Below are 24711 nucleotides of genomic sequence, written 5' to 3'. Positions count from 1 at the left end.
ATTTGTTTACCTCTATAGTCTTATTTACTGTAAGATGTCAACAAGATTATACAAGACATTTTCACCTGGCTAAATCCAATATTTAGATATGTTGTGGTATTTATGCAAATTAGCACATACATTATTATGCACCGTTTGCTCATGTTACCAAAAACTTGTAATACCTTTTTTGTTTGTCTTAAAGGTGCCCTGCCACACAAAACCGTTTTTACTTGTATTTTTTGAAATATGTTAGGTCCATAATATGTGTTTGTGTTATGCCGTGAATGTGAAAATGAACTGCTACCTCCTCTGTCAGCTCTAGCCACTGAAAAGAAATAAGTGGAGAAATCAGGCCAATTACAAAAGCTGGTCAGTCTGACGTGGTGTTGCCTGAGCTCATTACTATTCATGAGCTCGCCCAGTTGCGCTGGGTAAAGGATGCTGATAGCCAGGCTCTCATTGGCTAGCTGTTAGCCAATCAGAGTCAAGCAGCTTAGCTCGTTGAATATTAATGAGAACTGGCACAAATCGAGCTGAGTCTTCCTGCAGGCTTTCTATACCACGCTAGAATGGCTTGAAACAAGGTAACCAAGGCATTTTTTCCACAAAAAATGTAACAAGTCTAGTCCATGGTAGAACTTCAGACATTACCACAAAGTAATGTAATACGTGTGACAGGGCACCTTTAATGTAAGTAATCAACTCACTAATTTTCATGGTGATATCTAAAGGTTAAAAATGTCACCCTATTCACGTGAGAAAAATAATGAATAGGCTTATGAATAGGCTATATTTGGGGTTTTTTTTTTCGAAACTTTCCCCTTATGGGATTCTTTATGGGCTTTTTTCCCTTACTCAGGACATATTGAGGATACACAATCAGTTGAGTTTGCTTCTGTTGCAATTTGTCCTAGGTTGACCCCCATCTTGGCTTAGAATGACTGGACTATAAGAAAAGATGCATTTAATCAAAGTACCTGTACGAACAATCATGTTGACATACTGTGAAAATACTTGCTGAAGACCAAACTGAGAACAGAAGTCTACAGTGCCAGGCCTGGCAGAGCATCAGCACGGAGGATTTCCATCTGCTTGATGTTTGTGGCTGATAGACTTAAACTGCAAATGTTTCAGAACCAAATATTAGGTACCTATGATGAAATATTGTATTTTTATTTCATTTCAAATTAAATGTGCAGTACAGAGCCGATACAACAATACTGCTGTCCAGATTGGATACAGATATTTAGAAACACACAAAGTCTGAAAAACAGGCAACACACACTCATAGTTATTTCAGCAAGTGCTGGCGAAAGTAAAAACAACTTTTCTCCACAAATCAAAGTGTGCGTGACCCTCTCTCACGTACACTCACACAGACTCACATTCACGCACACAGATTTTTCTGTCGATATTCTTCAAATCAGTTTACGCTCGCCCCTTTCGTTTACTACGCCGTAATTATCTTCATCTACGCAAATTGCGTTATGGTCACTGGCGAGGCTTTTCAGCTGGTTAGCCAAACATCCACAGAAAGAGATGGGCAGGAAAACGAGACGAAGAAAATAAGAACAATTTATTCCAAGCTAGCTAGATAGCGACAGAAAGAAAACCTGTTTAGGTACGTAATTTCTTTTTTGAACTTTGCAGAAATGAGTTTGTTAAATTAGCTAGCTATCTTTATGAATGACTCTAGCTATGTATGAGCAGAAATGCAGCGTTAGCTAACATTGGCTAGTTAGCTGGCTGGCTAACATGTTAGCCAACGTTAGCTTCTATCCGGCTACGTCTTGTTACGACCACAGAGGCTAACGTTGGTAAACGCTAGCTGGGTAGCGAGTTCTTAATACGGTTCAAAAGCTAGCTAACTTACCGTATCCACTGCTGCTCGTCACTAATAGTCGTTGTTGTATTCTCTGACATTAACGTTACTTCGTGTCGTTTGTTACTTGATTCTCTTTACTTAGCTATTTCAAATTAGTTTCAATGAAACTACCGTTGTCAAGCTACACCGAGGCCAAACACACACAAACTACTGTGGCCTAAACCTAACTTCCTGCGTTACCTAGCTATATCGACTGATAGTTTGACTTGCAATAATAACACCGTCATTATATTTTCCAAAATAGGCTACCAGCTAACGTCGGGTAGCGATTGCAGGCGTATAGTTAGCAGATTGAAAAGTCGTTGCTTCCCTAATGTATAAATCTGCTGCAATCGTATCAGCCAACGTTAGCTCCATTAACGTTAGCAAACTCTATCTCCTTTGGTCAAACATTAATGGCTTTCTGTTCAAAATTTTGATATGGTGACAGCTTGCGACGATCTTGAACAAAGCAGTGTTTCACAGTCTCTCGGGGTTGCTTTTAAGGAAACGTTACCTAAAACCATTAAATAGATGAGTAAGAGGTGGTGCAGCTTAGTTCATCATTGGAGTGTGGGTGGTGGGGACAAGGCCATGTTGGTAACGTTACAGCTAGATTTGTTGTATTTCCCTTAAAATGTTATCAAGAACTTTGTAATACCTGCTGAGAATATCTTGAAATGAACAGAGGCCACCAGTACTACATGCACTCATTAGCTAGTTATACTGTAAGGTGCCATTGATACTCAAATGGAAACCCTTCAATAGGGATATATATTTTAATTGTTGTAATTCCATACCGAACCACAATTAATGTAGGACACAGTGGACTGATGTAGCGACAACAATAAAGTAGTAATTAAGTCCCAGTTGGAGTAAAGAAAATAGAGTAAATTGTGAATGGTCATACATTGAAATGTATTGAAAATAAAGACAGTTCTCAGCAATGTTAAGGACGTGATAATAACCAATGTGGAGCCAAGGGCTATTTTCTTTAGTTAATCTCTCAGGAATTGTACAAATGAAGGTTTAATCAGTACATTATGATTCAATGAATTTAATGATTTGATTTTATGGATTTAAGTAACTTTATATAAACAAAAAGCATACAAAGTATAGCTAAAATTAAGGCTAATTGTAAATACAGTGCATGTAGAAACCATAGCACATATATATCACCCCCTGCGAATGTAATCACCATTAGCCTTTATTGATGTATTTGCATCGTCAGTAGATTACTTGTGTATTAAACTCTCTTTTTGTTATCTATAAAAACACAACTCCTACACCAAGCAAATGGTGTATTAGGTGCTGATGGCAAAGGCTCCAGGCAGTCTAAATTGGCATATCTAAGAAACAGTTTCTGTGCGTCAGATTTTTCTTTTTGTGGAGAAACTGTCAAATCTGTTGTCCCAGTTGCCTAGTAATTGAGGTCAGGATTGTAGCCTGTGGCATGCTGCGTAGTGGATACTATTGGGTGTGAAGCTGCATGCAGGTTAGTGGGTGTAGTAAACCACTTAACTTCCACTGCCCAGCTTGGTGTTGTCAGACAAGAGAGGGTGCAAAACATAGCTGACAATGACACAGTATTGGATTCCAAAATTGTTGTCTTGATTTCAGTGCCTAACAAATACTATTGTCAGTCAACACCTATACTGCTTTACATATTTTATAGAAGTATATTTGCCAGTATACCACTTACCAGAGTATATGTGTACTGTATGTATTTATAGTTGTCGGTAAAGTTAGGGTGTTTAAGGATTCCTAAAAATCATTAAAGGCCTTACATTTACATACTTTGTGTGTGCAGATACCCTGAAAGTATATGTTAAGACATAATCACTTGTTATGAAGAAAGGGATGCAGGGATGAATTACTGGGGTCTAAGAGAAGTTTAAAGGCTTTGCGATGTTATTTTGTGTGTACCTACCTACCTACCTAAAAAGGAATTAGTTTTGATGCCAAGCTATTTAAGAACATACAGTATTTCCCAATAAACTGCATGGTTTGATAAAAGCAGGTTATAGCAGAGAAAGGGAAACTTGCTTCTGGTGAGTTTGTTGAAAGATGTCAGGCACAAGGGGGGGAGGAGAAAATTGCTTAATGATCAGCTTTGGTAAAGCAAGTACATTTTTACCGAAGACAACCAGCTCAAACTAATGTCTGAGCCAAGGCCTCAGTCTTTTAGATTGTATTCATGCAAGAGTTGCAAACTCTTCTTTTAGCTGAGGCCAAAGATAGTGTGTGGGAGTAATGTTGCCTCTCACTGTGTGCAGGCCTAACCCTCTCATATATGGCCTATACAGTAGCGTAGCTTTTTGCTGTGAGTTGCTTAATCTGACGTGTGAGTCTCTGTGTGAGGGAAAAAAAACAACTGCTACAGCGGGTGTAATTACAGGCATAGGTCTGTCTAACTTCAGTCAGGGCAAAATGCAATTAAATGTTATTACTGAATCTGATTTCAGCAAGTCCTTCAAACCTGTTTACTAAATTTCGAGCAACCCTAATTCCCTCATTAGTTCAACTAAGCTGAGCACGGTTCCCACATAAACAACACATTCAAGTTCTCAGGCAAAGAATTCAAATTCACTGTGTTCATAGAACTGTATCAGCATCAACCTATTTTATTTTTAAATTCTTTTTTAACATGCATTCAGCAACTGAACTGACTTTGATGAAATCATGACATCAATGTCTGACTAGACTGCAATAGGTGTTTGTAATACCACATTGGTTATAATTGCCAAAGTGCCCTTTTTTTCCGAGGTCAAAGTAAAAAAGATGAATTGACTAAAATAGAGATGTTTTATGTAGCCTTTGCAGAAATTCAGCAAAAACAATGAAACCCCACATGTAAGAATTGGGTCCTTTTGCTGATGTTTGGAGTTCACATGTTGCCCTTCCTCACAGGGGCTGTTAATGACATCAGAGGAGATGCGTTGAGTTGACATACTTAGCATTGTCCACTATCTCAGACATGCCCTCTTCCTCCTCACTGTCATCCTTCTCTCTGTGTCCTCTGTGTTATTACCATGAGTAAAGAAGTGGTCATGAGCCCCTTTGGCAGTGAACTATTATTCTGAAGTTGACTGAGGGTTCTCCGGCATAAAACACAGACGATGCCAGAAAGAACCTGCATACGTTAGTGTGGCAGGAAGTCTGTGACATTGGTTAGACCAATACCTCCATAAAAAGAATATACAAATTCCCATTGACTGTATGTTTTGTGAAAGAAGAGGAGAGTGACTATGTAACTGTTTAACTTAGACGATATTTGCTGCAAAATATGTATCAGTTCAATTTAGGACAGATTGTCTAAAACGCAATAATACATAATACAATTCATTTATTGCCCTCAAAAAAAAAAAAAAAAAAAAACTACAATAGCAAAGCCATATGTTAAAGTTAAATAAATAGATGTGATAATCTGCACTCTCTACTATGTGTTGCAGTAATCTCTAAAGTTAATTGAGAGGACCCAGAACAGGACCCATTAAAAATGTTATCTCACATTTTTGGTGGACTTTTTTTGTGATCTTTTTTTTTTATTGACACCATTTATTCAATACCATTCAATACATCCATATTACTGATGAAGAGTAACTATTTGATGGTGTGAAAATTCCCTTTATCCGAACACCCCCCACTAGAGCTGTCAATCTTCCTCTATAATACCATTCAATATTTTTTTTAAATATTCAAATATTTAATGCTGAAATGCAGCCTGTTAAATAATATGTACTACACTACTCAGGCGTATGCATTGTCAGTGCCACTACAAGCATGTGGCTGTTGTTACACGTTCGGTCCACTAGAGGGACTTCTAACATTAGCCTGGCCTTGAGGGGACCTGCACGCATGTGCATGTTACTGAAGTGATATACCTGACTTGTTGACTCATAAGGTATGTTTTTTAGAAACCAATAGAGATCGCTCAATGGCCAACAACAAAGTTTGATTACTTTTTAATAAGGGGCAGTTGTGTTCAATTTATGAAACAAGAATATACATGCTTATCTTCTTCCTGCATAGCTGGATCCTAATAAATAAAGAAATAAATAAATATAAACGCATGCATTGCCATTTAGCAGCTTGTTATAACATGGAGAGCAGGAAGGGAAAGGAAGTTCTTGAGTGGAGGAGAAGGGATAGATGTTGAAGGAAAATAGATTGCAGAGGAAACGGAGAAGAAAGGAACAGGAGAAGCCAGGATGAGTTATTATTAGTAGAGGAAATCAGAAACACTAGAGAACATGCCCTGTCCTCCTGGACGAAGATATGGCCTGGTTTTCTGTTAGAAGGCCAAATGCTGTCAGTTGGTTTCTGTTATAGATTTTAATATAAAAACATTTAAACTTTCATAATGTTAATGAATTAAAAAAAAAAATGATTTGGTTACATTTTCAAAATCAAGGAATCGGTTTACTGAGTGACAACTTGTTGCCCTGCTCTCCCACCCACCCAATATCCTTCAATTGCTAATTAGGTTTTGGCATTTCTGCAATTTATTTGCGTATTATTGTGGTTGCTACACATGATCGGATGTAGACATGGATATTCCTACATCATTTAAGCACGGACAGTAAAATGTGATACTAATGTGAAAATCCAAGGCTTGCAGAATCGGTAACATCTTTTAAATCTCTTCTTAAATCAGTTTAAAAGGTGCTGTATAAATAAGGTTTATCTTTGTTAATACTATTATAATGCATATGTTTGAATCTATTAAAAGATCTTTCCTCAAGTAAAATGTGATTCCTCTCCCAGGGGTGCTGTACAACACCAGAATACCTAGGTCATTGGTCAGGCATCTAACATATTTTCCTCTAAAATCATTTGTTATAGTATTATTTTTAAGAAGGAAGAATTTGAAGGCTAAAGAAGGTATTTGTCATTTTACATATAAGATGAAAAGCTTCAGTAATGCTCAACAATGATGGCACTGTGTTGTCTGAAATGTCTGTGCTATACATTAAATATTGAAATATGGGTCAGCTATTTTGAAATCATTTGAATCTAATCTTTTTTTATATATATATATGTCTTGCAGGTGGTACGTTAATACTTTGGCACACGGCATTCCTCACACCCAGGGGCCAAAGCTTCAGCTGGTATAGGACCAAGCAGTTGTGTGGCAGATTATCAGCCTCTGTGTGACAGTGGACAAGTACAGAGGTCCAGCATTTATAGGATCACATGCTCTAAAACCAACTAACTAAGACCTATGGCAATAAATCACACGCCTAAAGTATATAATCCTACTCGAATATCAGATGTAAGAAAGGGGGACCTCTGTTTTTGATAAACTCAACACGTTCCTGCTGTCTAAGTCTGCACTGGAGTTGGGTGCATGGGTGTTGTGCTGCTGACAGCAGGCTGTTGTCATGGTGGACTGGTATGTCTAAGCCTGAAGCTAGCATAGCTGTCCGGTTTCATTTAGCATGTTAGCATATGGCTAACCCCATATGGTGACTGATCAGGCCATTATCCTCTTCCCCTCCATCACCATCTCTGGCCCCTACAAGGGGGTATAAACTAGTTGGTAGTGGTGCCCCCCTTCATCTTTTCATTTCTCTTTCATTTAGTCATCTATCCACCCCACCCAACGATCATCAGCTTTTGCTTTCTTTCAATCTCATCAGCCCTCATCACTTTTTTTGTAGGACTAAGCACTGTTTCGCTCTGCCTAACTAAGCTCTAGTCCTTTATGATACTCACTTCTTTCCTTTGAATTCATCTCACATCTGTCCCAATTCAGCGTACGTTACCACAGCTCAGTCCCTGCCCTCTTTAAATTCAACCCCAAGCCCAGTTTAATTCACATTTTGGCCCAGACTAGACCACCCTAACGTCTGACAATCCAGCCGATAGGCAGTTGTTTTGGTAGTTGTTTTGGTTGCATGGAATCGGCTTAACCGTGGAGAGGCCAGGCTACCACAAACTGATGGACTTTGACAAGCGAGGAGTAGGAGGGGGAGGTGGCGGGGGAGGTGGTGGAGGTGGAGGGAAGGGGGAGACAGAGGAGGGGAAGAGAATGCCTGGGAAGACAGGGAGTCGATCTGGGCACGGTGGCCGGGGTGCCAGCTCCAACTCCGGGGTTCTGATGGTTGGACCAAACTTCCGGGTCGGTAAGAAGATCGGCTGCGGGAACTTTGGAGAGCTACGACTTGGAAAGAACCTGTACACCAATGAATACGTGGCTATCAAACTGGTAAAAAAGAATTTCTATATATATAGTGGCAGCACACACATATTGTGTATGATACTAATCAATATTTCAGAATAAAATAATTTACACTTGAAAGCGACTGAAAGCTTATTCACATTGTACTTAAACTAATATATACCTGGAACATAACAAAATGTGGGATTGATTGCCCGAATATGGCAGTGTTTGTGTGTGCAGAAATTGGTATAATGAATTGTATTTTATGAATTTTACTACATCTACTTTGTGACAAATAATTATTCTAACTCAAACATAATCCTCCTTTGTAGGAGCCTATCAAGTCGCGGGCTCCACAGCTCCACCTAGAATATCGCTTCTACAAACAGCTGGGAAGTTCAGGTGAGAACCACTGTCTCTTTCATCAGGTTTTCTACTATAAGAATGAGTCGAGTTCCAATGGAAGGGTTTGCATGTAACCAACCTTTATCATGAAGCTAGCTGCATGTAGCATAAACAATAATGCCAACTAGCAAATAAGACTTTAAGTGATAAAGTAACAAAAAATAGCTGGTGCACGTTTCGATGTAGAGTTACATCTTCATCAGAGTCTGATGAAGATGTAACTCTACATCGAAACGTTAGTCACTGTTTTGCACCTAAGTAATAAAACTATACTAATATACTAATACTAAATACTATCAAGTAAGAAGACATCTGTGTTGCACCGGCTATTTTTTGTTACTTTATACTTTATGGTCTGCAGAAGCACAGAGAACTTCCTCTTTTTATCTGAAGACTTTAAGTGATGTTTGTTAGCAAAAATTCTCAAAGAGAAGTGCCATATTCCCTTTTTATTCTGCAGATTATTCCCTATTTTTGCCCAATTTGGAATGCCCATTTTTTCTAATGCACTGCCGTTCTTGTCACTGCGAACTCGACCTTTGACCTGGGAAGGGTGTAGGCAGCCATGTTTTACCTCTGTGTTTCCAGACATATCTTCACACTTTCAGTTTCAGAACAAGCGGCAACCTACGGGGCTGAAAACTGAAGCCAAGGCAGAAGTGCTAAAAACTGCAGTTCCTCAAGTTAAATTATATTCAGGCTTAAACTTATTAAGGATGTGGCACTTCAGGTGATGCACAGAAGGCGAGTATAGACTGTAGGCTTCATTCGGCCCACCTCAGCCCCACCCGCGCGCCACCTTTTTGCCCATTTTTGGATTAGCCGGGAGCAGGCGGAGTCAGGCACTGCCAAGATGGCTAAGGCCACTTGCTTTACAATGGCTTTACAATGGCTCTTCAGATACCTGTGGGTGACGTCACGGAGGGTACATCCATGTTTTATACAGTCTATAGTATTGTTTCCATTAAACTATTTTGATGCATATTTTAAAGTATCGCATTAGAAAAGCTGAATGGAAATGGCACAATTAAAAAAAAAACTTCCTCAATTGTGCAGAAATGGTTTTATGCTCGCTTGAGGTGGTTTTTGCCTTATAAATATTATATATAAAATAATCGGTATTGCTTGCCAGATGGCAGCAGGGTGAGCAGGCTGTTGCTGGGGTGGGTATTGCCTTTTAGTATCCTTTGGGCTCTGGGCAGGCACCTCGTCGCACCAGTATCACTAATCAATGTATGGTGTTTATACATAAATGTGCCTGTGTCCAACTCCTGTTCTGACTGCCCTATCTTTATCTGTTCATCCAGAGGGCGTACCACAGGTGTTTTACTTTGGACCATGTGGTAAATACAACGCTATGGTCCTGGAGCTGCTTGGACCCAGCTTAGAAGATCTGTTTGACCTCTGTGACCGAACCTTCTCTCTAAAGACTGTACTCATGATAGCCATACAACTGGTAAGACAAACATAAAAAAAAAAAAAAAATGTTTTATCTCTAAAAAACTAGCCTACTTAGCTCTGCCTTTTCTGCTCTGTCCTTTGCCTTAGATAACCCGTATGGAGTTTGTCCACACCAGAAGCCTGATCTATCGAGACGTGAAGCCTGAGAACTTCTTGGTGGGCCGACCCGGCTCCAAACGGCAACACACCATCCACATCATAGACTTTGGCCTAGCGAAAGAATACATAGACCCAGAGACCAAGAAACACATCCCATACAGAGAACACAAGAGTCTGACTGGAACTGCTAGATATATGAGCATCAATACACATCTGGGGAAAGGTAAGCTGCTCCCTCGTGCTACTTTGTACAATACAGTGCTTTGTTGTTTAATTTGATCTTTACATTACATGTCATTTAGCTGACGCTTTTATCCAAAGCGACTTACAATTGCTACATATATGCAACTAGGGGTAAGGTGTCTTGCTCAGGGACACATTGCTTGATGCACCGCAGTGGGAATTAACCCAGATCTCCCACACCAAAGGCATGTTGTCATATCCACTGCTCCATCACCACCCATCTTATCCTGACTTATATCATGCCTTGTGACCTCATGTTTGAAATGCCAAATATTTTCAGTTGTTGTTACTTAAATCGTTGCTGTTTTGCTGAGCTACAGTAACGTTAGCTTGTCCATTGAGCTTTGTTTGCCTCAGCAGCAGCGGCGACCGACTGAAGTACTGTATGTAGTGTGTCGCGAAGTTTGCCCTCATTCGTTTTCTTTGGGACACAAGTGATTCGCTTCTCAAGGCATCAAAACATACTAGATAACTTGCATAAGTTGTGAATAGGAGCAATTCAAGCCTTTGTTGTTCTGTGTTTCAGAGCAAAGCAGGCGGGATGACCTGGAAGCTCTAGGCCACATGTTCATGTACTTCCTGCGAGGTAGCCTACCCTGGCAGGGACTCAAGGTGAGGAGGCAGTCAACCAGCCATCAGTCCAATCATGTTTTTTTCCTTTCATCACCTCTGTCTTCAGAGGCCTTGCATCCATCCTTTACCTCCTATTAATATATTCCTCCATGTCTCTGTCTTCATTAGGCTGACACTCTGAAAGAACGTTATCAGAAGATAGGAGACACAAAGAGAGACACACCAATAGAGGTCCTCTGTGAAAACTTTCCAGGTTTGTATACATACACCTCTACAAAAAAAAAAAAAAAAAAAATGTGTTTCTGTGCAGCTGTGACATACTGTATATGACCAGGTTAGCATATGTTGATCAAATCTCGTGTGTGTCTGTGTGCATGAATCTTTGCATTTGTGGGTTCGGTATGTGTGCCTGTGTGTATGTAACAGAAGAGATGGCCACCTATCTGCGGTACGTGCGTCGGCTGGACTTCTTCGAGAAGCCTGATTACGACTATCTGAGGAAACTCTTTACCGACCTCTTTGACAGAAACGGATACATCTTTGACTACCAGTATGACTGGACTGGAAAGCCACTGGTTAGTGTGGAGGGGGTGTTTTCTCCTGCACACACACACACACACACACACACACACACACACACACACACACACACACACACACACACACACACACACACAGAGACAGAGACTGAACTTAGTGCTTAGTTTAGGGCAGGGTTAATGCTCAGAGGTCAGTTCAACAGTGATACATAATCATATAGCTGATCTACTGTGTAACCAGGAACTGATAAAGTAGTCAAGTGAATCATTCTCTTATCTCCAGAAAGTCAAAGACACATCCTCCTCTCTGTAATCTGAATAGACTCACTTTGAGTGAGGTCAGCAGAAGTCATTGTCAAGTATCAAGTACAAATAATGTGAGCTTTCAGTTCAGCGGTGAGGTGTTACATTTTGAGTGGTACACAATGCTGCAACATTCAGCGGTATCACTCTCACACTTCTCCATTTAACATAATTAGTTTTTATTGACAACATGGTTAATTGTACAGGGCTTCTAGTGTACCCCCCAACAGTGTTACTGATAAGATCAATAATAGGATATAAAGTCCAAATAAAGAAATGTCATGTAAGCCAATGTGTATTTCCTTACTCTGATCCCATGTTGACCCCACTTTGTGTGTGTTTAGCCCACTCCTATTGGTCCAGTGGCCAGTGAGACTCCAATTCCAGCGAGCAACCGAGAGAAAGCACCGCAGACCAAAAACCAGGTACACACACACTCATTCTCAGCAAATATGCAACATGATCATTCATAAGATTTTAGTAGAGTCGCCAAAGATCTGCCAAACTGTCAATACCATCTTAAAAACTACGTATTTGCCAGTCTAGTAAAAAAAGTCATTTTTCTCACTGTGCATGAGCCACAAATCCACTCTTTAACGCACAAATGCACGCACGCACAGACACACACACAGCTGGCCACATGAAGCAGCCTTGCCTCTCATTTACAGTACTGCTCCCCCAGCGTTTGTCACTTTCTTGTTTGCTCCACTTGAAAACAGTTGGTTGGCTGTGTCACAGGGTTATTAACTTGCCAGGTTTATTTGTCAATCAACACAAAAGAATCACCATTAAAGAAAGCAGAAAGTAGTGCTAGAGCAATCCAAATTGAGGGTTTTAACACCAAATGTTAACAGACTAGAACAAAGTCCTCATTGTTAGGTTTCATGTTTTTTTGTACCACCTCGATAGGTAATGGTAAAGTGATATTATATGTAAAGTATTGGATGGACATTTTCATGTTTTACTAGAGTCACAGTGGACAGTAGATGTGTTTTGACACTGATCAACAGAAAAGCTTGAACACTGAGTGGCGAATTCACAAAGACTGGATTGCGGCTGCTGGTGAATTGTGCATGATGAACCGCTATCTGTTTCAAGGTCCGATTCACAAAAGATAACACAACACAGCAATACAGTTTGGCAACTAAGTGTAATTGTTCCTTTTTTGCATCTGATTTGCATTTATCCATGCAGCAGAGTATTAATGTTGCCTCGGTGCCAAGAACACAGTAGGCAGAACAATTGCACAGAGAAAAAGAAAATGACATTTTTAGGCCGGGAGGTACAGGTCCTGACCGAGGTGCAGAGGCATTCCTCTTCAGGCAGCGAATTAATCGTGACAGAGATTTAATATCCCAGTCTGTCAGTGCTGTTGGTGTTTTCAAACACACACCTTCAGATTGTAAAAGAAGATTGCACGATTTGAGTAGTGTAATAGTAGCAATTATTAATGATTAATAATCAATTAAGACTAAAAATATATGACAATAACTAATAACTCAAAATGCTGCATCATAAACGCATACATTTATATCGCAGATAGAGAAGAGGCATGCCATTTAACTTCAGCTATCAGAGACAAATAAATAACTATTTGAAGATTTATTGAACTGCAGACTAAACAGGCAGACAAACAAATGACTAATAAATGATAGCTAAGGAATAATGTCTGAATACGTACAACAATGAACGATTAATAATTGTGGACCACTGTGTAGTCCAGGTAGAATCAGCAAATCATATCTTTGGAGTTCACAAATTGAGTCTTTAAAAGGGTCACTAAATCACTAGGCGTCCTCAGGAAATTAGTGTTCATCAGCGTCTACATTCTTTGTTCTCGGTGACTTTGTCCAGGCCACGTCATCAATTTTTAGAGTTTGTCCGTCACTCCATTAGGCCCTCAGGCCCAGAGGCCTCTGAACTTTGCACCATGGGACCGTGTACACCGTATCTTCTCCCATCTGAACAGTTGAATGGACTCTTCTCAATCATCATCCTCACCAGGGGCCTCATGTATAAACGTTGCGTACGCACGAAAAGCTTGCGTACGCTGGTTTTCACGGACACTTTGTGATGTATAAAAAATTAACTTGATGTGAGAATGTGCGGGCCGTCACGCAAACTGTTGAGCAGACGTGAGAATGTGCGGGCCGTCCGCAAAGTCTTTTCTGGCTCTGTAACCTGGCGAATTCTAAGTGAAAAGTGCATTACAAAATAAAGTTTCCACTTCACTTAATGGCACACGTCTGTGACGTTGTCTATGAAAAAACATAATTATATCCGCTGGTACTCCATAAAAGTTTGAGCATTTTTGTGGATAATGTTTCACATCGTTCACACTATTAACTGTTTACTTCGCAGGCTACTTAACCTCCGTTAAACATGAGGACGGGAAATGAATGAAAAATCCACTTAGAAAATACTTTCAGTCATCCTCTGTATTTCCCATAGATGAAATATCTTATTCACTGTGCAACAAAAAGATTGGCACGGAAAAATGCAATAATGTCTGTGAGTCTGTAGTTCATGGCGCACAGGAGGCGGGACACACAGATCCATCTCCCCAGGAACAAACGCTGTGTCGGGTGGGCAAACTCATATGATGTGTTATTGATCCCGTGGATGATTTGTAGGCTATTAAGTGAACAAGATGTACCCGGTCCACCAAACACTGGGCTGTCTTGACTGTCTTAATTCTGCACATATTTCTGTTACTGTAGTCCTCTTTACTATTTCATTATTTCATCCATGCGTGGCGCAGCGGATCCGTGCGCACTGTCACCTGCCGTGGAGACGCTGTCCTCACTAACCTCTCCTCCTCTGAGTCGGATCTCCCTCGCGCTGGACTCAGTTTGAGCGTACGAACACTTAGAAAATAAATGGCATTACATCAGTGAGTTCAAACTGCTTATAGTGCGTAATTTGGACTGACACTGAGATGCATGTTGTTCTGTTGTCTTGATTTCCACTTCGACATTAGATTTTTAAAAAAAAATTCTGCCATGGTTCGGTGCATTCACCGCCCGGTCACCATTTGCCACTCTTTCTTTTATTGCTTATCCAAAATGACAAACCTCCAAACAGGACAATTTTGTTCTCGCCTCCACCTCCGCGATCAGCACCTCAAACTCACAGTCGGTGAAGTTTTTTTTCCGTCTGCAGCGGGATAACCCGTTGTGATTGGACGAAGAATGACGTCGAGAGCGCATTTATAGTAATTTCCATATTAATTTATGGGAGGAGGCAAGGCGGGGTCGGTGGCTCGTTCATGTGCGCTCACTTTCACGTTGATTGTGATGTATAAAGGAAAGGTGCGCAGGACCTGGCGTATGCCCGGTTTTATACATGTGAATATTTCTGTGCGTAGGTACTTTTCAAGTTTTGGCCGTACGCCATCTTCTGGTATGAAAGCTGCGCAATCTTTTATACATGAGGCCCCAGGTGACCCTATACTGACAGGACCTCGTAGATCATCAGAACTAATTCACCTTAGATAACCCTAAAGTTGACTTAAATGTATAAAGCATGCATTGTGCGGCCAGCCCCAGGACATAGATGGCATCGTCATTCAAATGGCACAAGCCTACGCCACAGCAACTATCAAGTCCCTCAATCAGTCATATTACCACCAAGTCTGCTAAGAAGATGCTAATGAATTCACTGTAACTGTGTGAGGCTTTTAGCACTGCTCTTTGTGAATTGGAATGTTTTTGCCACAAGGATTATTTGTATAGAAAGGGCCCAATTTTGCACCAAATGTCTGCATATTATCTAATTTAAATACATGCAAATAGCACAGGAGCACCAAGACGTTTTTTGATTGGTAACAATCTTAGGGGCGCAACCTTTGCGGGTGCTGTGAGAGTTACACGGCTTCTTTTTGTCTTTTCTGTGCAGGTTTAGCGGCTGCAAACGCTGCACAATCCTTTTGTGAATTCGTCCCTGAGTGTTGGTTGCCCCTTCTAGGGTCAACAGGTAGCTGTAAAAAGTTTGTTTGCTTCTTTGGGGAGCATGGTAGCTGTAGTCAGACTGGATCCACAGCAGTCATAGTGGATTCCATTTTCACAGTATCTGAATCGTCACTGAGCACATTGTAGTCAGTAAATGGCATTTACCCACCTGTGAGCACGCAGATTTACTGTATACTAAGAAAAGCCACATATGCGTATCACTGTCCATTTTGTGGAGCAGGGCTGCAGGCGATTGTGTTACAGTCTTTCATGCAATCTGTGGTATTTTCTGCGCACTTCCTGTATATTACTGTAGACGATGCCTCCTGCTAGGCAACATAAATACCTCTGTAAAACAGGGTGTTTCCCAATCAATATCTTTGCATATTTTACGGTGAGCAGTTTGTACTGATTACACTTTTTTACATTCACAAACGCAAATGCACAGTCCAGATTTAAAGGCGCCAGTAGTTAGGTTGCACTGCGGGCCTATTTGGATCTTAATCCCAAAAGAAACAGGTTTGAGGCAGGTGAGATTTAGGCAACACAGAAAATAGATCACCTCCTTCCCCATTTGCACAGGGGGGGGGGGTCTCCTGTGCACTCTCAATGTACTGCACACTTGAGTGCTCACCCTCCTGTTGCTCCTCCACCAAATACTGACTCTGAACTCACTATTTCTTTTCTCTTTTCTTTTTTACTCTTTCCTCATTCTTTTCTCTCCTCGCCTTACTGCTCCTCACCCCGCCACTCCTCTTTTCCATCTGCTCATCTTCCCATTTCTCCCTCGTCTCCCTGCTTTTCCTTCTTCTCTCTCTCATTTACACCCTGTCTCTTCCTCTTTCCATTCGAGTATCCTCTTCCATCTAAACTGTACTCTTCACCTTTTCCCTTCTCCATCTCCACCACCGCCTCTTCCCCTTCCCCCTCCTCCTCCCTCCCGCCCCCCCTTCCCGTTACTCCTGCGATCGGCTTCCTGTCTCCTCTAGTCTCCAGAGGGGAAAGGCAGTGAGTCGCAGCCCACTCCAGTGACCAATCGAGAGCTGCTGGGCTCCCACCTCACTGCTGATAGGCTGGGCGGGTCCGTCCAGGTACTGAGAGGAAGGGTTAGCTCTGCTGGCTTCTTGTCTGTCTGCCTACTTGTTTGTCTGCCTGCATGACCCTTTCTGTCTCTGCAGCAGGGCTGACCTCAAGTCTGTTTCCTCACAACCTCAATAACTCCCTCACAAGGGACTATTGTGATAGAAATTCTAAATTAAAACCTTAATGTAGGTTTGTATCCATGTTAGGTTTGTACAGCATATTTAAGGCAATGTTAGACATTATTTTACTACCACCCTCTTTTCCACATTAAAATAATGGAGACTTTCTGCAAGGGGACAGAAGGTTGTGGCTTGGCTTCTCTGTTGACAGAGAGTGTAGAGAACACATGCTGTAGGCTGCTTTTTGTAAGAGGCTGGGTTTCATACTGTGTTCGTAGCAACTACTAGAATAAACAATAGAACATTTGCAGAAGTTAAGTTGGTTGTTATTGTTGAGATAAGAGTTGGATATGAGTTTTGAATACCCATTTTAAAAATAAACTCTGTGTGTGACACATAGGACTTTGGTGGTAAAAAAGTTAGATTCTGGTAAATACAGGGTTGCGCCATGCGCACTTTAGACCCAGGTCTTCAAATGTAGTTCAAGACCTGGCATTGCTCTTATTTAATTGTGTGGTTTTCAACTAGTGGTCACTAGAGCAACATGTAGTGACTTGGCATGTGATCAAACTAGGGCTGCACGATTATGGCCAAAATGATAATCACGATTATTTTGATCAATATATTGATCACGATTAATTATCACGATTATTTGTTGATTTTAACCAAAACAAATTTTATTGTCACATAGGCTAATTATAACTGCTTTCACATCCATATTGTGCTACATTCCTCCTTTTGTTGAAGGATACTATGAAGGAGCCATTTCAGCTGTTGTGCGACCGCTTTCCAAACATGCGCGTTTGCTGTGAAAAGATACAGGCAACGCAATTTTCTGTTCACGTTAACGGCGCATGTTAAAATCCGGTGCCAATAGAGCACTGGTGCCCGGTATCTACCGGACGAAATAGCAACGCGGATTACGGTGCCTCATTACAGTGCTTCTTAAATGTCTTCGTTGCGCTCTGATACTGCATGTCACGCTAGTAAACACTAATAACACGTTACACAGCAGGTAACGTTAGCCTACCGTTAGCTACAGTAGTAACTGGATTAAACACGGCTAAAATGCTGACAGCTAAACGGTGTAGTGTGACTGTATTTCACTGTAGAGGATTCCAACAGCGGGGCATACAACAGTGTGCCGCAAAAGCTATGAGCTAAAAGACTCAAACTAGCACTGGTCACTGCTGTTGTCTGAAAAACAACAGACGGGACAAAATGTTGCGTTTACTGGTAAACTGGTAAACCTTGTGACCGACTTATGACCGACTGCTATCTGTTGTGGAATTTCCCTCACGTTACTCTGTCCTCTGTGACTGTCTACATCTAAACTAAGCTGCACGGTGCAGGGAACAACTCTGATTGGCTCATAGAGACACGTGTTCAGAGAGTGGTTTACGGAGCTTTGGGAGAAAAAAAAAACGTTGATACAGAGCGTTCTATGAACTGAATGAAGCATTTTAAATATCGCTCGGTCACGTGAATTTGATCGTGGGAAGCCAAAATCGTGATCGTGATTAAAATTCGATTAATTGTACAGGCCTAGATTGAAACACAGTGCGGAGGTAAATGTGGCGTTGCAAAGTTTATGTTTATTGTGACATAATCCACATCAAACATATTAAGATTTAAAGCATTCTGAGGCACTAGTAGGTTTCTTGTGTTAGCTGACTGCCCTTGTAGGGAAGGCTTTCTTTGCCAGAAGTAGCATCATGCATCATGTATGGTCCCTCATCATTGTTTGCGTCCAGCAAATGTATTGCCATTACCAACCATGACAGGTGAGGCCCGAGTATGGAGAGCACCACCAGCCACATTAATTATGCCACCTTTATTTTGGAAACGCTCCAGCTGCAGAGGAATATAATTTGGTAGCAGTGTGTGAATGTGTTTTATTTTTCTTTCAAAGTTCATTTGAACTGTACAGCACTGTTTCATGTGAATGCAGCCGACAGGGAAATGAAACATGAATACAAAAAGAAGAAGTGTAGGGGGGAAAATAGACAGAAAACACAAACACCAGGACTTCTGTTTTAAAATACATAAGTGTGTGACACACGTACACACGGATATCTGATTTGACCGTTAATGCGTCACCACCACCTACAATGAGGCTCATCATATGCCAGAACATCGGGGCATTGTGAGGTAGTATTGTGCAGGTAGTAGTAATGCAATGTTGTTAGCATAATGCGTCCTTTAAACTGTACCGCATCATTAAGCAGAGGTGCCGCTGTTTTGCATGGCAGCAAACTGAATGTTGGCAATGCCTGTATCTCTGGAGGTGTGAAGCTTCCCTGGAGGTCACGTCCACATTAAGCTGGTTACATTTGAAAACAATCTTGTCCTTTGTGAGGGTGGAGAGCAGGACACAGATGGGCGTTTAACTACCTAAGACACTGAGAAACTGGGATCTGTTTGTCACTCTGCTGTTTTTCTGTAATGGCCCTGACACACCAACCCGATAATCGGTCGTCGGACAGTCTGGCGAGGTCGGTGACTCGAGTCTGTGCGGTGTGTTCCGTGCCGTCGTCCGTTGGAGGAGCTGTCGGCCTTCATTCATTTTTCATTTTGGCCGACATTGCTGGGTCGGAGGGCGGGCAGTCGGACTCAATGACCAATCTGATTGGTGGAGTCTAACCCGGAAATGACGAGCGGGATGAGCATGACTAAGCCTCTCAAAATCTGACGAAAATCTTTTAAACTGACCTTTGTCGATCTGAAATGAAGACAGATTCAGCAACTGCGTGGCCTATTTCTCGCTTAAAATGTTTTCAGAAACACGTTTCGGTGAACTGTCTTTGTAAAATATGAGATCGTATTCTGAACAAAGCCGCCATTATCCCCGGTTGAAAAATCCGGGAGCAGCCAGACCCACGTGACGCGTTCGTCCAATCAGCTGCCGGTTTTCATTTTTTGGGCGACAACACAGATTAGCGCCGCCTGCTGTTATGGAGACGTATTACGTCTCACGCACGCGCAGAACACACGCTCAAGTCGGCGTCGCTTCGGTGTGTTCTGAGGCACTTTTTGGACCTCAGGGAGCCGAATGATCAGTCCGACTGGCTTTTCTGCCAACGGTCGGCCGTTGGGTTGGTGTGTCAGGGGCTTTAGGCACATTTGTGCCAAGTGAAAGGAAGAAGAAAAAGGTGGCTTTTATCTGCTGTTCTGTTGTTTTGGTGTGTCAGTGTTGAAAAAGTGTGGAAGCATGTTGTTTTCGCACATAACCAGCGTTTTCAGATTTATCTGCCTTAGTGTCGACGTGATGCAAGTCTTTTTAATTTTGTCCCAACAAGGTTGGACGTTGCCACACCTGTACTCATCCCTCTGTCTTCCATTTCCAGGTGATGAGTTCAACCAATGGGGAGCTGAATACAGACGACCCCACTGCAGGACACTCCAACGCACCAATCACAGCCAATGCAGAGGTGGAAGTGGCTGATGATACCAAGTAAGGACACACACAAGTTAAAGTAGAATATATGGATTGTAGCATAATGAAGGCCTGACTTAAGGTGATATTGGGCACCAGACATACAATTAAGTTTGTCAGTAATAACTCAGGGGTGCAGTTTAGGCCTAACTTTTTTGCGTAACACACTACAAATTAAATTAAGACTGTAAAGCTACTTTTAAGGAATACAAGAAAAATTAACCATATCAAATATAATTTTGTCTCTCTCTCTCTCTCTCCCTCTCTCTCTCCCTCTCCCTCTCCCTCTCCCTCTCTCTCTCTCTCTCTCTCTCTCTCTCTCTCTCTCTCTCTCTCTCTCTCTCTCAAACACACACCGACTGTCCATGTCAGTCATCAGTGTCTCACATTTCTAGGGTTGGGTATCCTTTGGAGTTTTTCCAATACCGGTGCTAAAACGCTACTTTTAAAACGGTGCCGGTGCCTGAACTGATCCAAATTAAATGATTTATTACAAATGTAATAACAATAACTTATAACAATAACTTATTTCACCAGTAAATTCCTGTTAAACGACAAAACAGCCACTGGATGGGAAAAGAGTATTTTACAATAACTTTGAATGCAGCACGAGGCTGGCAAGGCGAGTTTCAAGTGAACGCAACGTCTGCGGCAGACTGTTGAACGTCCCGGTGTTAGAATCCTCTACAGTGAAATGCAGTCAAACTTTTACACAGTTTAGTTGTCAGCATTTTAACCCTGTTTAATCCAGCTGCTAGCTAACGGTAGGCTAACGTTACCTGCTGCCAAGTGTAGTGTTAACTAGCAATGTTTCGGTTGCCTCTAACGTCCGTTTCGGAGCATCAGAGAGAAGCGCAAAAGGCATTTAAGTGGCACCGAAATGAGGCACCGAAATCCGCGTTGCTATTCGGTCCGGTAGATAACGGTCGTTAAGGCACGGGGCGGTATTAGCACCGGGTCTCGGTACCCAACCCTACACGTTGCCAACCCTATCTCCACAGCGCTGTGTCAGCACTTGAGTAGGCTATAGTCCTCGGTCGAGTTTGGGTGGTTAATAAAATGCTTAATGTGGGCTAGAATGATCTGGACCTGCTCTCCAGCACCTTCGATTAATAAGTAAATTATTCTGATTGGCAGTTTTATTTTTTTTGGCAGTTATTTTTATTATTTAATTGTTTATTTAGATAGGGACAGTGCATATTAATGGACATCAGTACAAGTACACAATGTAAATATGCTAGAGTTAGCACCATAGCTAATTTTCATCTATTGTCCCTAGGCAGATACATAAAAAGTAAAACATAAAAACAATAACAAGCATGCAACACCCTCATAGTTTGAGAGGCAAGACAAACACTAACAACAACAGACAAGACAAAATACAACAGAACATGTAAACAGTTTCATACATCAGCGTTTCATTCTGCAGCAGCGCACCGCCATAAGTCCATTAACGAGGCAACTCTGTAGTAGTTCACATGTCTGTAATAACAGCAGGACAGTTGAGTGTTTGGCGAGACTATATTAACTGAAATGTTCAATATAGGACATTTGACACAGGAATAAATAGCTGACAAAATTTAGAGAGAAAACATTTTGACTTAAAGTTGATTTCACTGTAATGACTTTTCATCGACTAAAACGGGACCAAAGTGTTTTGAGTTGTCATCGACTAAAACTATGAAGAATAAAAATGACTAAAATGTGACTAAAAATTACAAGCATTTTCGTCTAAAGACTAATCTAAAATGGCTGCCTAAATTAACACTGCTCCTTTGACTGTCACCAAGACTTCCTGTGGCTTAGTCATTTTTTCTTACTGTAAAAACTTTACTCTTAAAAAGCAGTGCTTCAGGAAACGTACCTTTGCACTAACAAGATGCTGACAGTCATCATTTTCTGCTTAGTCATGTCAGGTGATCCATGGCCATTTTAGATCACTGTAAATAAGCAAACAAAACCAATGTTGTATCCTCCTTGTGACAATCATAGATGGTGGCATTCCTGGAATACTACTTGAGATTTAAATCAGTTTTTACATAGAAGAGAATTGTATAATCTTCTGCTTTGTATGTATTTACATAAAAGTTTGAACAAAAAGACAAAGAACTCAAATCACTTAGTACATTGTTATAGGTGACATATTCCTTATTCCTTCCTAACGCCATGTATATGGCTCCTAAAATCCATTCATACACATCCACTCCTCTACTAATATTTAATCCACCAGCCCTCCTAATAGGGTCAGAGAAAGACAAAATACTAAAAACAAAGACAAAAAAAGTAATTTTAGAGTCATTAAAGCCACTATTCTTTTAATTTTATAAATAAATTTTATCACAGAAAATATTTGTTGCAACAATTAAATTTGGACTTTGGAATGCAACATCTTTGGCATTATTTGTTTAACAGTCAGAAACTCTGACATCTGCCTCGTCAGATGTGTGGGTGTGGTTTTTATCAGATCTGGGGAAAGAGCCCGAAAACTATCATCACATTTTATAACATAACATACATTTCATAAAAGTATTGCTGAATGTGATTGGTGGATGGGGATAACATATCCTATCCATATCCAAACCAGTAAGTGACCACAGGAAAAAACCCAAATGAAATAACCTAAACTGTTCTGACATCGGCTCCTCATGGAAATACTCCAAACTGTATTTGTTATTGGTTAGCTGTACAAGAGCTCATTCTAGGGTATACTTGTTTAACTCACAAAGTTCATTGTTACTTAAAGTGCTCATATTATGCTCATTTTCAGGTTCATACTTGTATTTAGAGGTTTTATCAGAATAGGTTTACATGGTTTAATTTTCAAAAAACACCATATTTTTGTTGTACTGCACATTGCTGCAGCTCCTCTTTTCACCCTGTGTGTTGAGCTCTCTGTTTTAGCTACAGAGTGAGACCTCTCACTTCTGTTTCATCTTTGTTTGGAGTCGCACATGCTCAGTACCTAGGTAAGGACTACTAGCCAGTCAGAAGCAGAGTATGAGGGCGTGCCATGCTAGCAGCTAGGCGAGCATTATAACGTGTGTTACAAAGTGACCACGTTTGTCTCTGAAGTAAAGGCTGGACTACAACAGAGCTGTTTGGAGCAGTTTGTGAACAGTGTTTTCTGTTGGAGATGGTAAGTCCCTTTGGGGTGGACTTTGGGCTTTTTCACTTTGTAAACCTATAACGTGCACAAAAAAGATATATAACACAAAGGAAAGGGAAATAAAAAAGCATAATGTCAGCACTTTAAAGCACGTATTAATCATAATAAATGAAAGAATATTTGAAAGAGAAAAAGCTGCATTTGAAGTCTGTTGATGATGGTTTGTGTGTTGCAGGTGCTGCTGTTTCTTCAAGAGGAGGAAGAGGAAAGCGCTCCAGAGACACAAATGAAAACGAGAGACGAGAGAGAAACCCCGGTCTCTGTGTTTTCTCTCTCTCTCTCTTTCTCTAGCCCTCTTCATATAGCCCTCCCTTTATTCCTCCCTCAGTCCCCCTCTGACCCTCCTTCTCTGCTGTCCGAGGTCCTGTAGTTTACCTTGGGTCGGCTGGACTGGCTGGGCCACTGGGCAGCACGATATGTTTGCTAAGCTGATCTACTGGTTTTTACCGCTCTGGAATGACCCGACAGACAGTAACGCGTTTGCTGTTCCACCTCGCAGCTTTAATTGTGGACTAGCTGCGCCAACGGTGAAGTCTTCATGTATTTATGGTCACAAACTGAACTGAAACTGGATCAACACAGACTGCGAAACAGTGGCCGCAAACAGTTGATAGACTGTGAAAGACAAGCTGACTTTTTACTGGCAGACTGGCTAGTTCTCTATTTGTGTTTTTATTTTATTTTTTTCTTCCTTACTGACTGGTTCAGAGGACAGAGAAGTGTATTTCTGAGGAGATACAGAAGAGAGGACAACAAAAGGACGGGAAGCAATGAGACTGTCAGACCACACGTGCACACAAAACATACACACACACACACACACACACACTCATGTACAAACACGCTGCACACTTTCTCGAGCTCATCATAAAGACACTTCATGGACAAACAGATGCAGCTCTCGCACATAGTCTATAAAGTTTTTATTCCCTAGGGTCAAAGGAAGTACAGCGCGACCGGCTTGGTCTATTTCCTCAACAGATTGGGCTCGGTGTACTTCTCAGATACACTCACCCTCAGAGGAAAACCTCACAACCACCAGAATCAAAAGTTAAAAAAGATGTTTATGTGAAGACTATGCTTTTTCCTGTTTTAATTTGTAACTAAAAAAAAAAAAAAAGACTTTACAATTTGGAACCTGTTTTTTTTCTGTCTTTTTGAGTTCAAAAAGTTTGTGTTTTGTAGCTTGGAGTGTTCCTCAAAAATGTATTTTTTTTTTTAATAACTTGTATTTTTAATTTTCTGTTGTTTTGTTTTTTTTCCCTCTTTCTCTCTGGGTTGGAGGATGGAAAGTCAGATAACTCCATTAAAAAAAAAACAAA

The 24711-nt window shown here is 41.0% G+C and overlaps 1 protein-coding gene across 4 annotated transcripts; it reads left to right on the top strand.

Moving 5' to 3' along the window:
• Window positions 1-1344: 1344 nt before the first annotated feature.
• LOC116057755 (casein kinase I-like) lies at window positions 1345-24711 on the top strand. Of its 4 annotated transcripts, none has more exons than XM_031310361.2 (12): window positions 1345-1603; window positions 6897-8057; window positions 8345-8414; window positions 9725-9873; window positions 9966-10200; window positions 10747-10832; window positions 10962-11046; window positions 11223-11368; window positions 11980-12060; window positions 16575-16676; window positions 20135-20241; window positions 23565-24711. In XM_031310361.2, the coding sequence occupies exons 2-12, from the start codon at window positions 7791-7793 to the stop codon at window positions 23617-23619; spliced, it is 1383 nt and encodes a 460-aa protein (XP_031166221.1). In that variant the 5' UTR covers window positions 1345-1603; window positions 6897-7790; the 3' UTR covers window positions 23620-24711. The 4 variants fall into 4 exon arrangements, with proteins under 4 accessions (XP_031166221.1, XP_031166220.1, XP_031166223.1 ...); XM_031310360.2 differs by having other exon boundaries at window positions 11220-11368; XM_031310363.2 differs by lacking the exon at window positions 16575-16676.

The sequence above is a fragment of the Sander lucioperca genome, chromosome 9 (assembly GCF_008315115.2).
Source record: "Sander lucioperca isolate FBNREF2018 chromosome 9, SLUC_FBN_1.2, whole genome shotgun sequence".
Taxonomy (NCBI): Eukaryota; Metazoa; Chordata; class Actinopteri; order Perciformes; family Percidae; genus Sander; species Sander lucioperca.
This window is presented reverse-complemented; position numbering and strand designations above follow the sequence as displayed.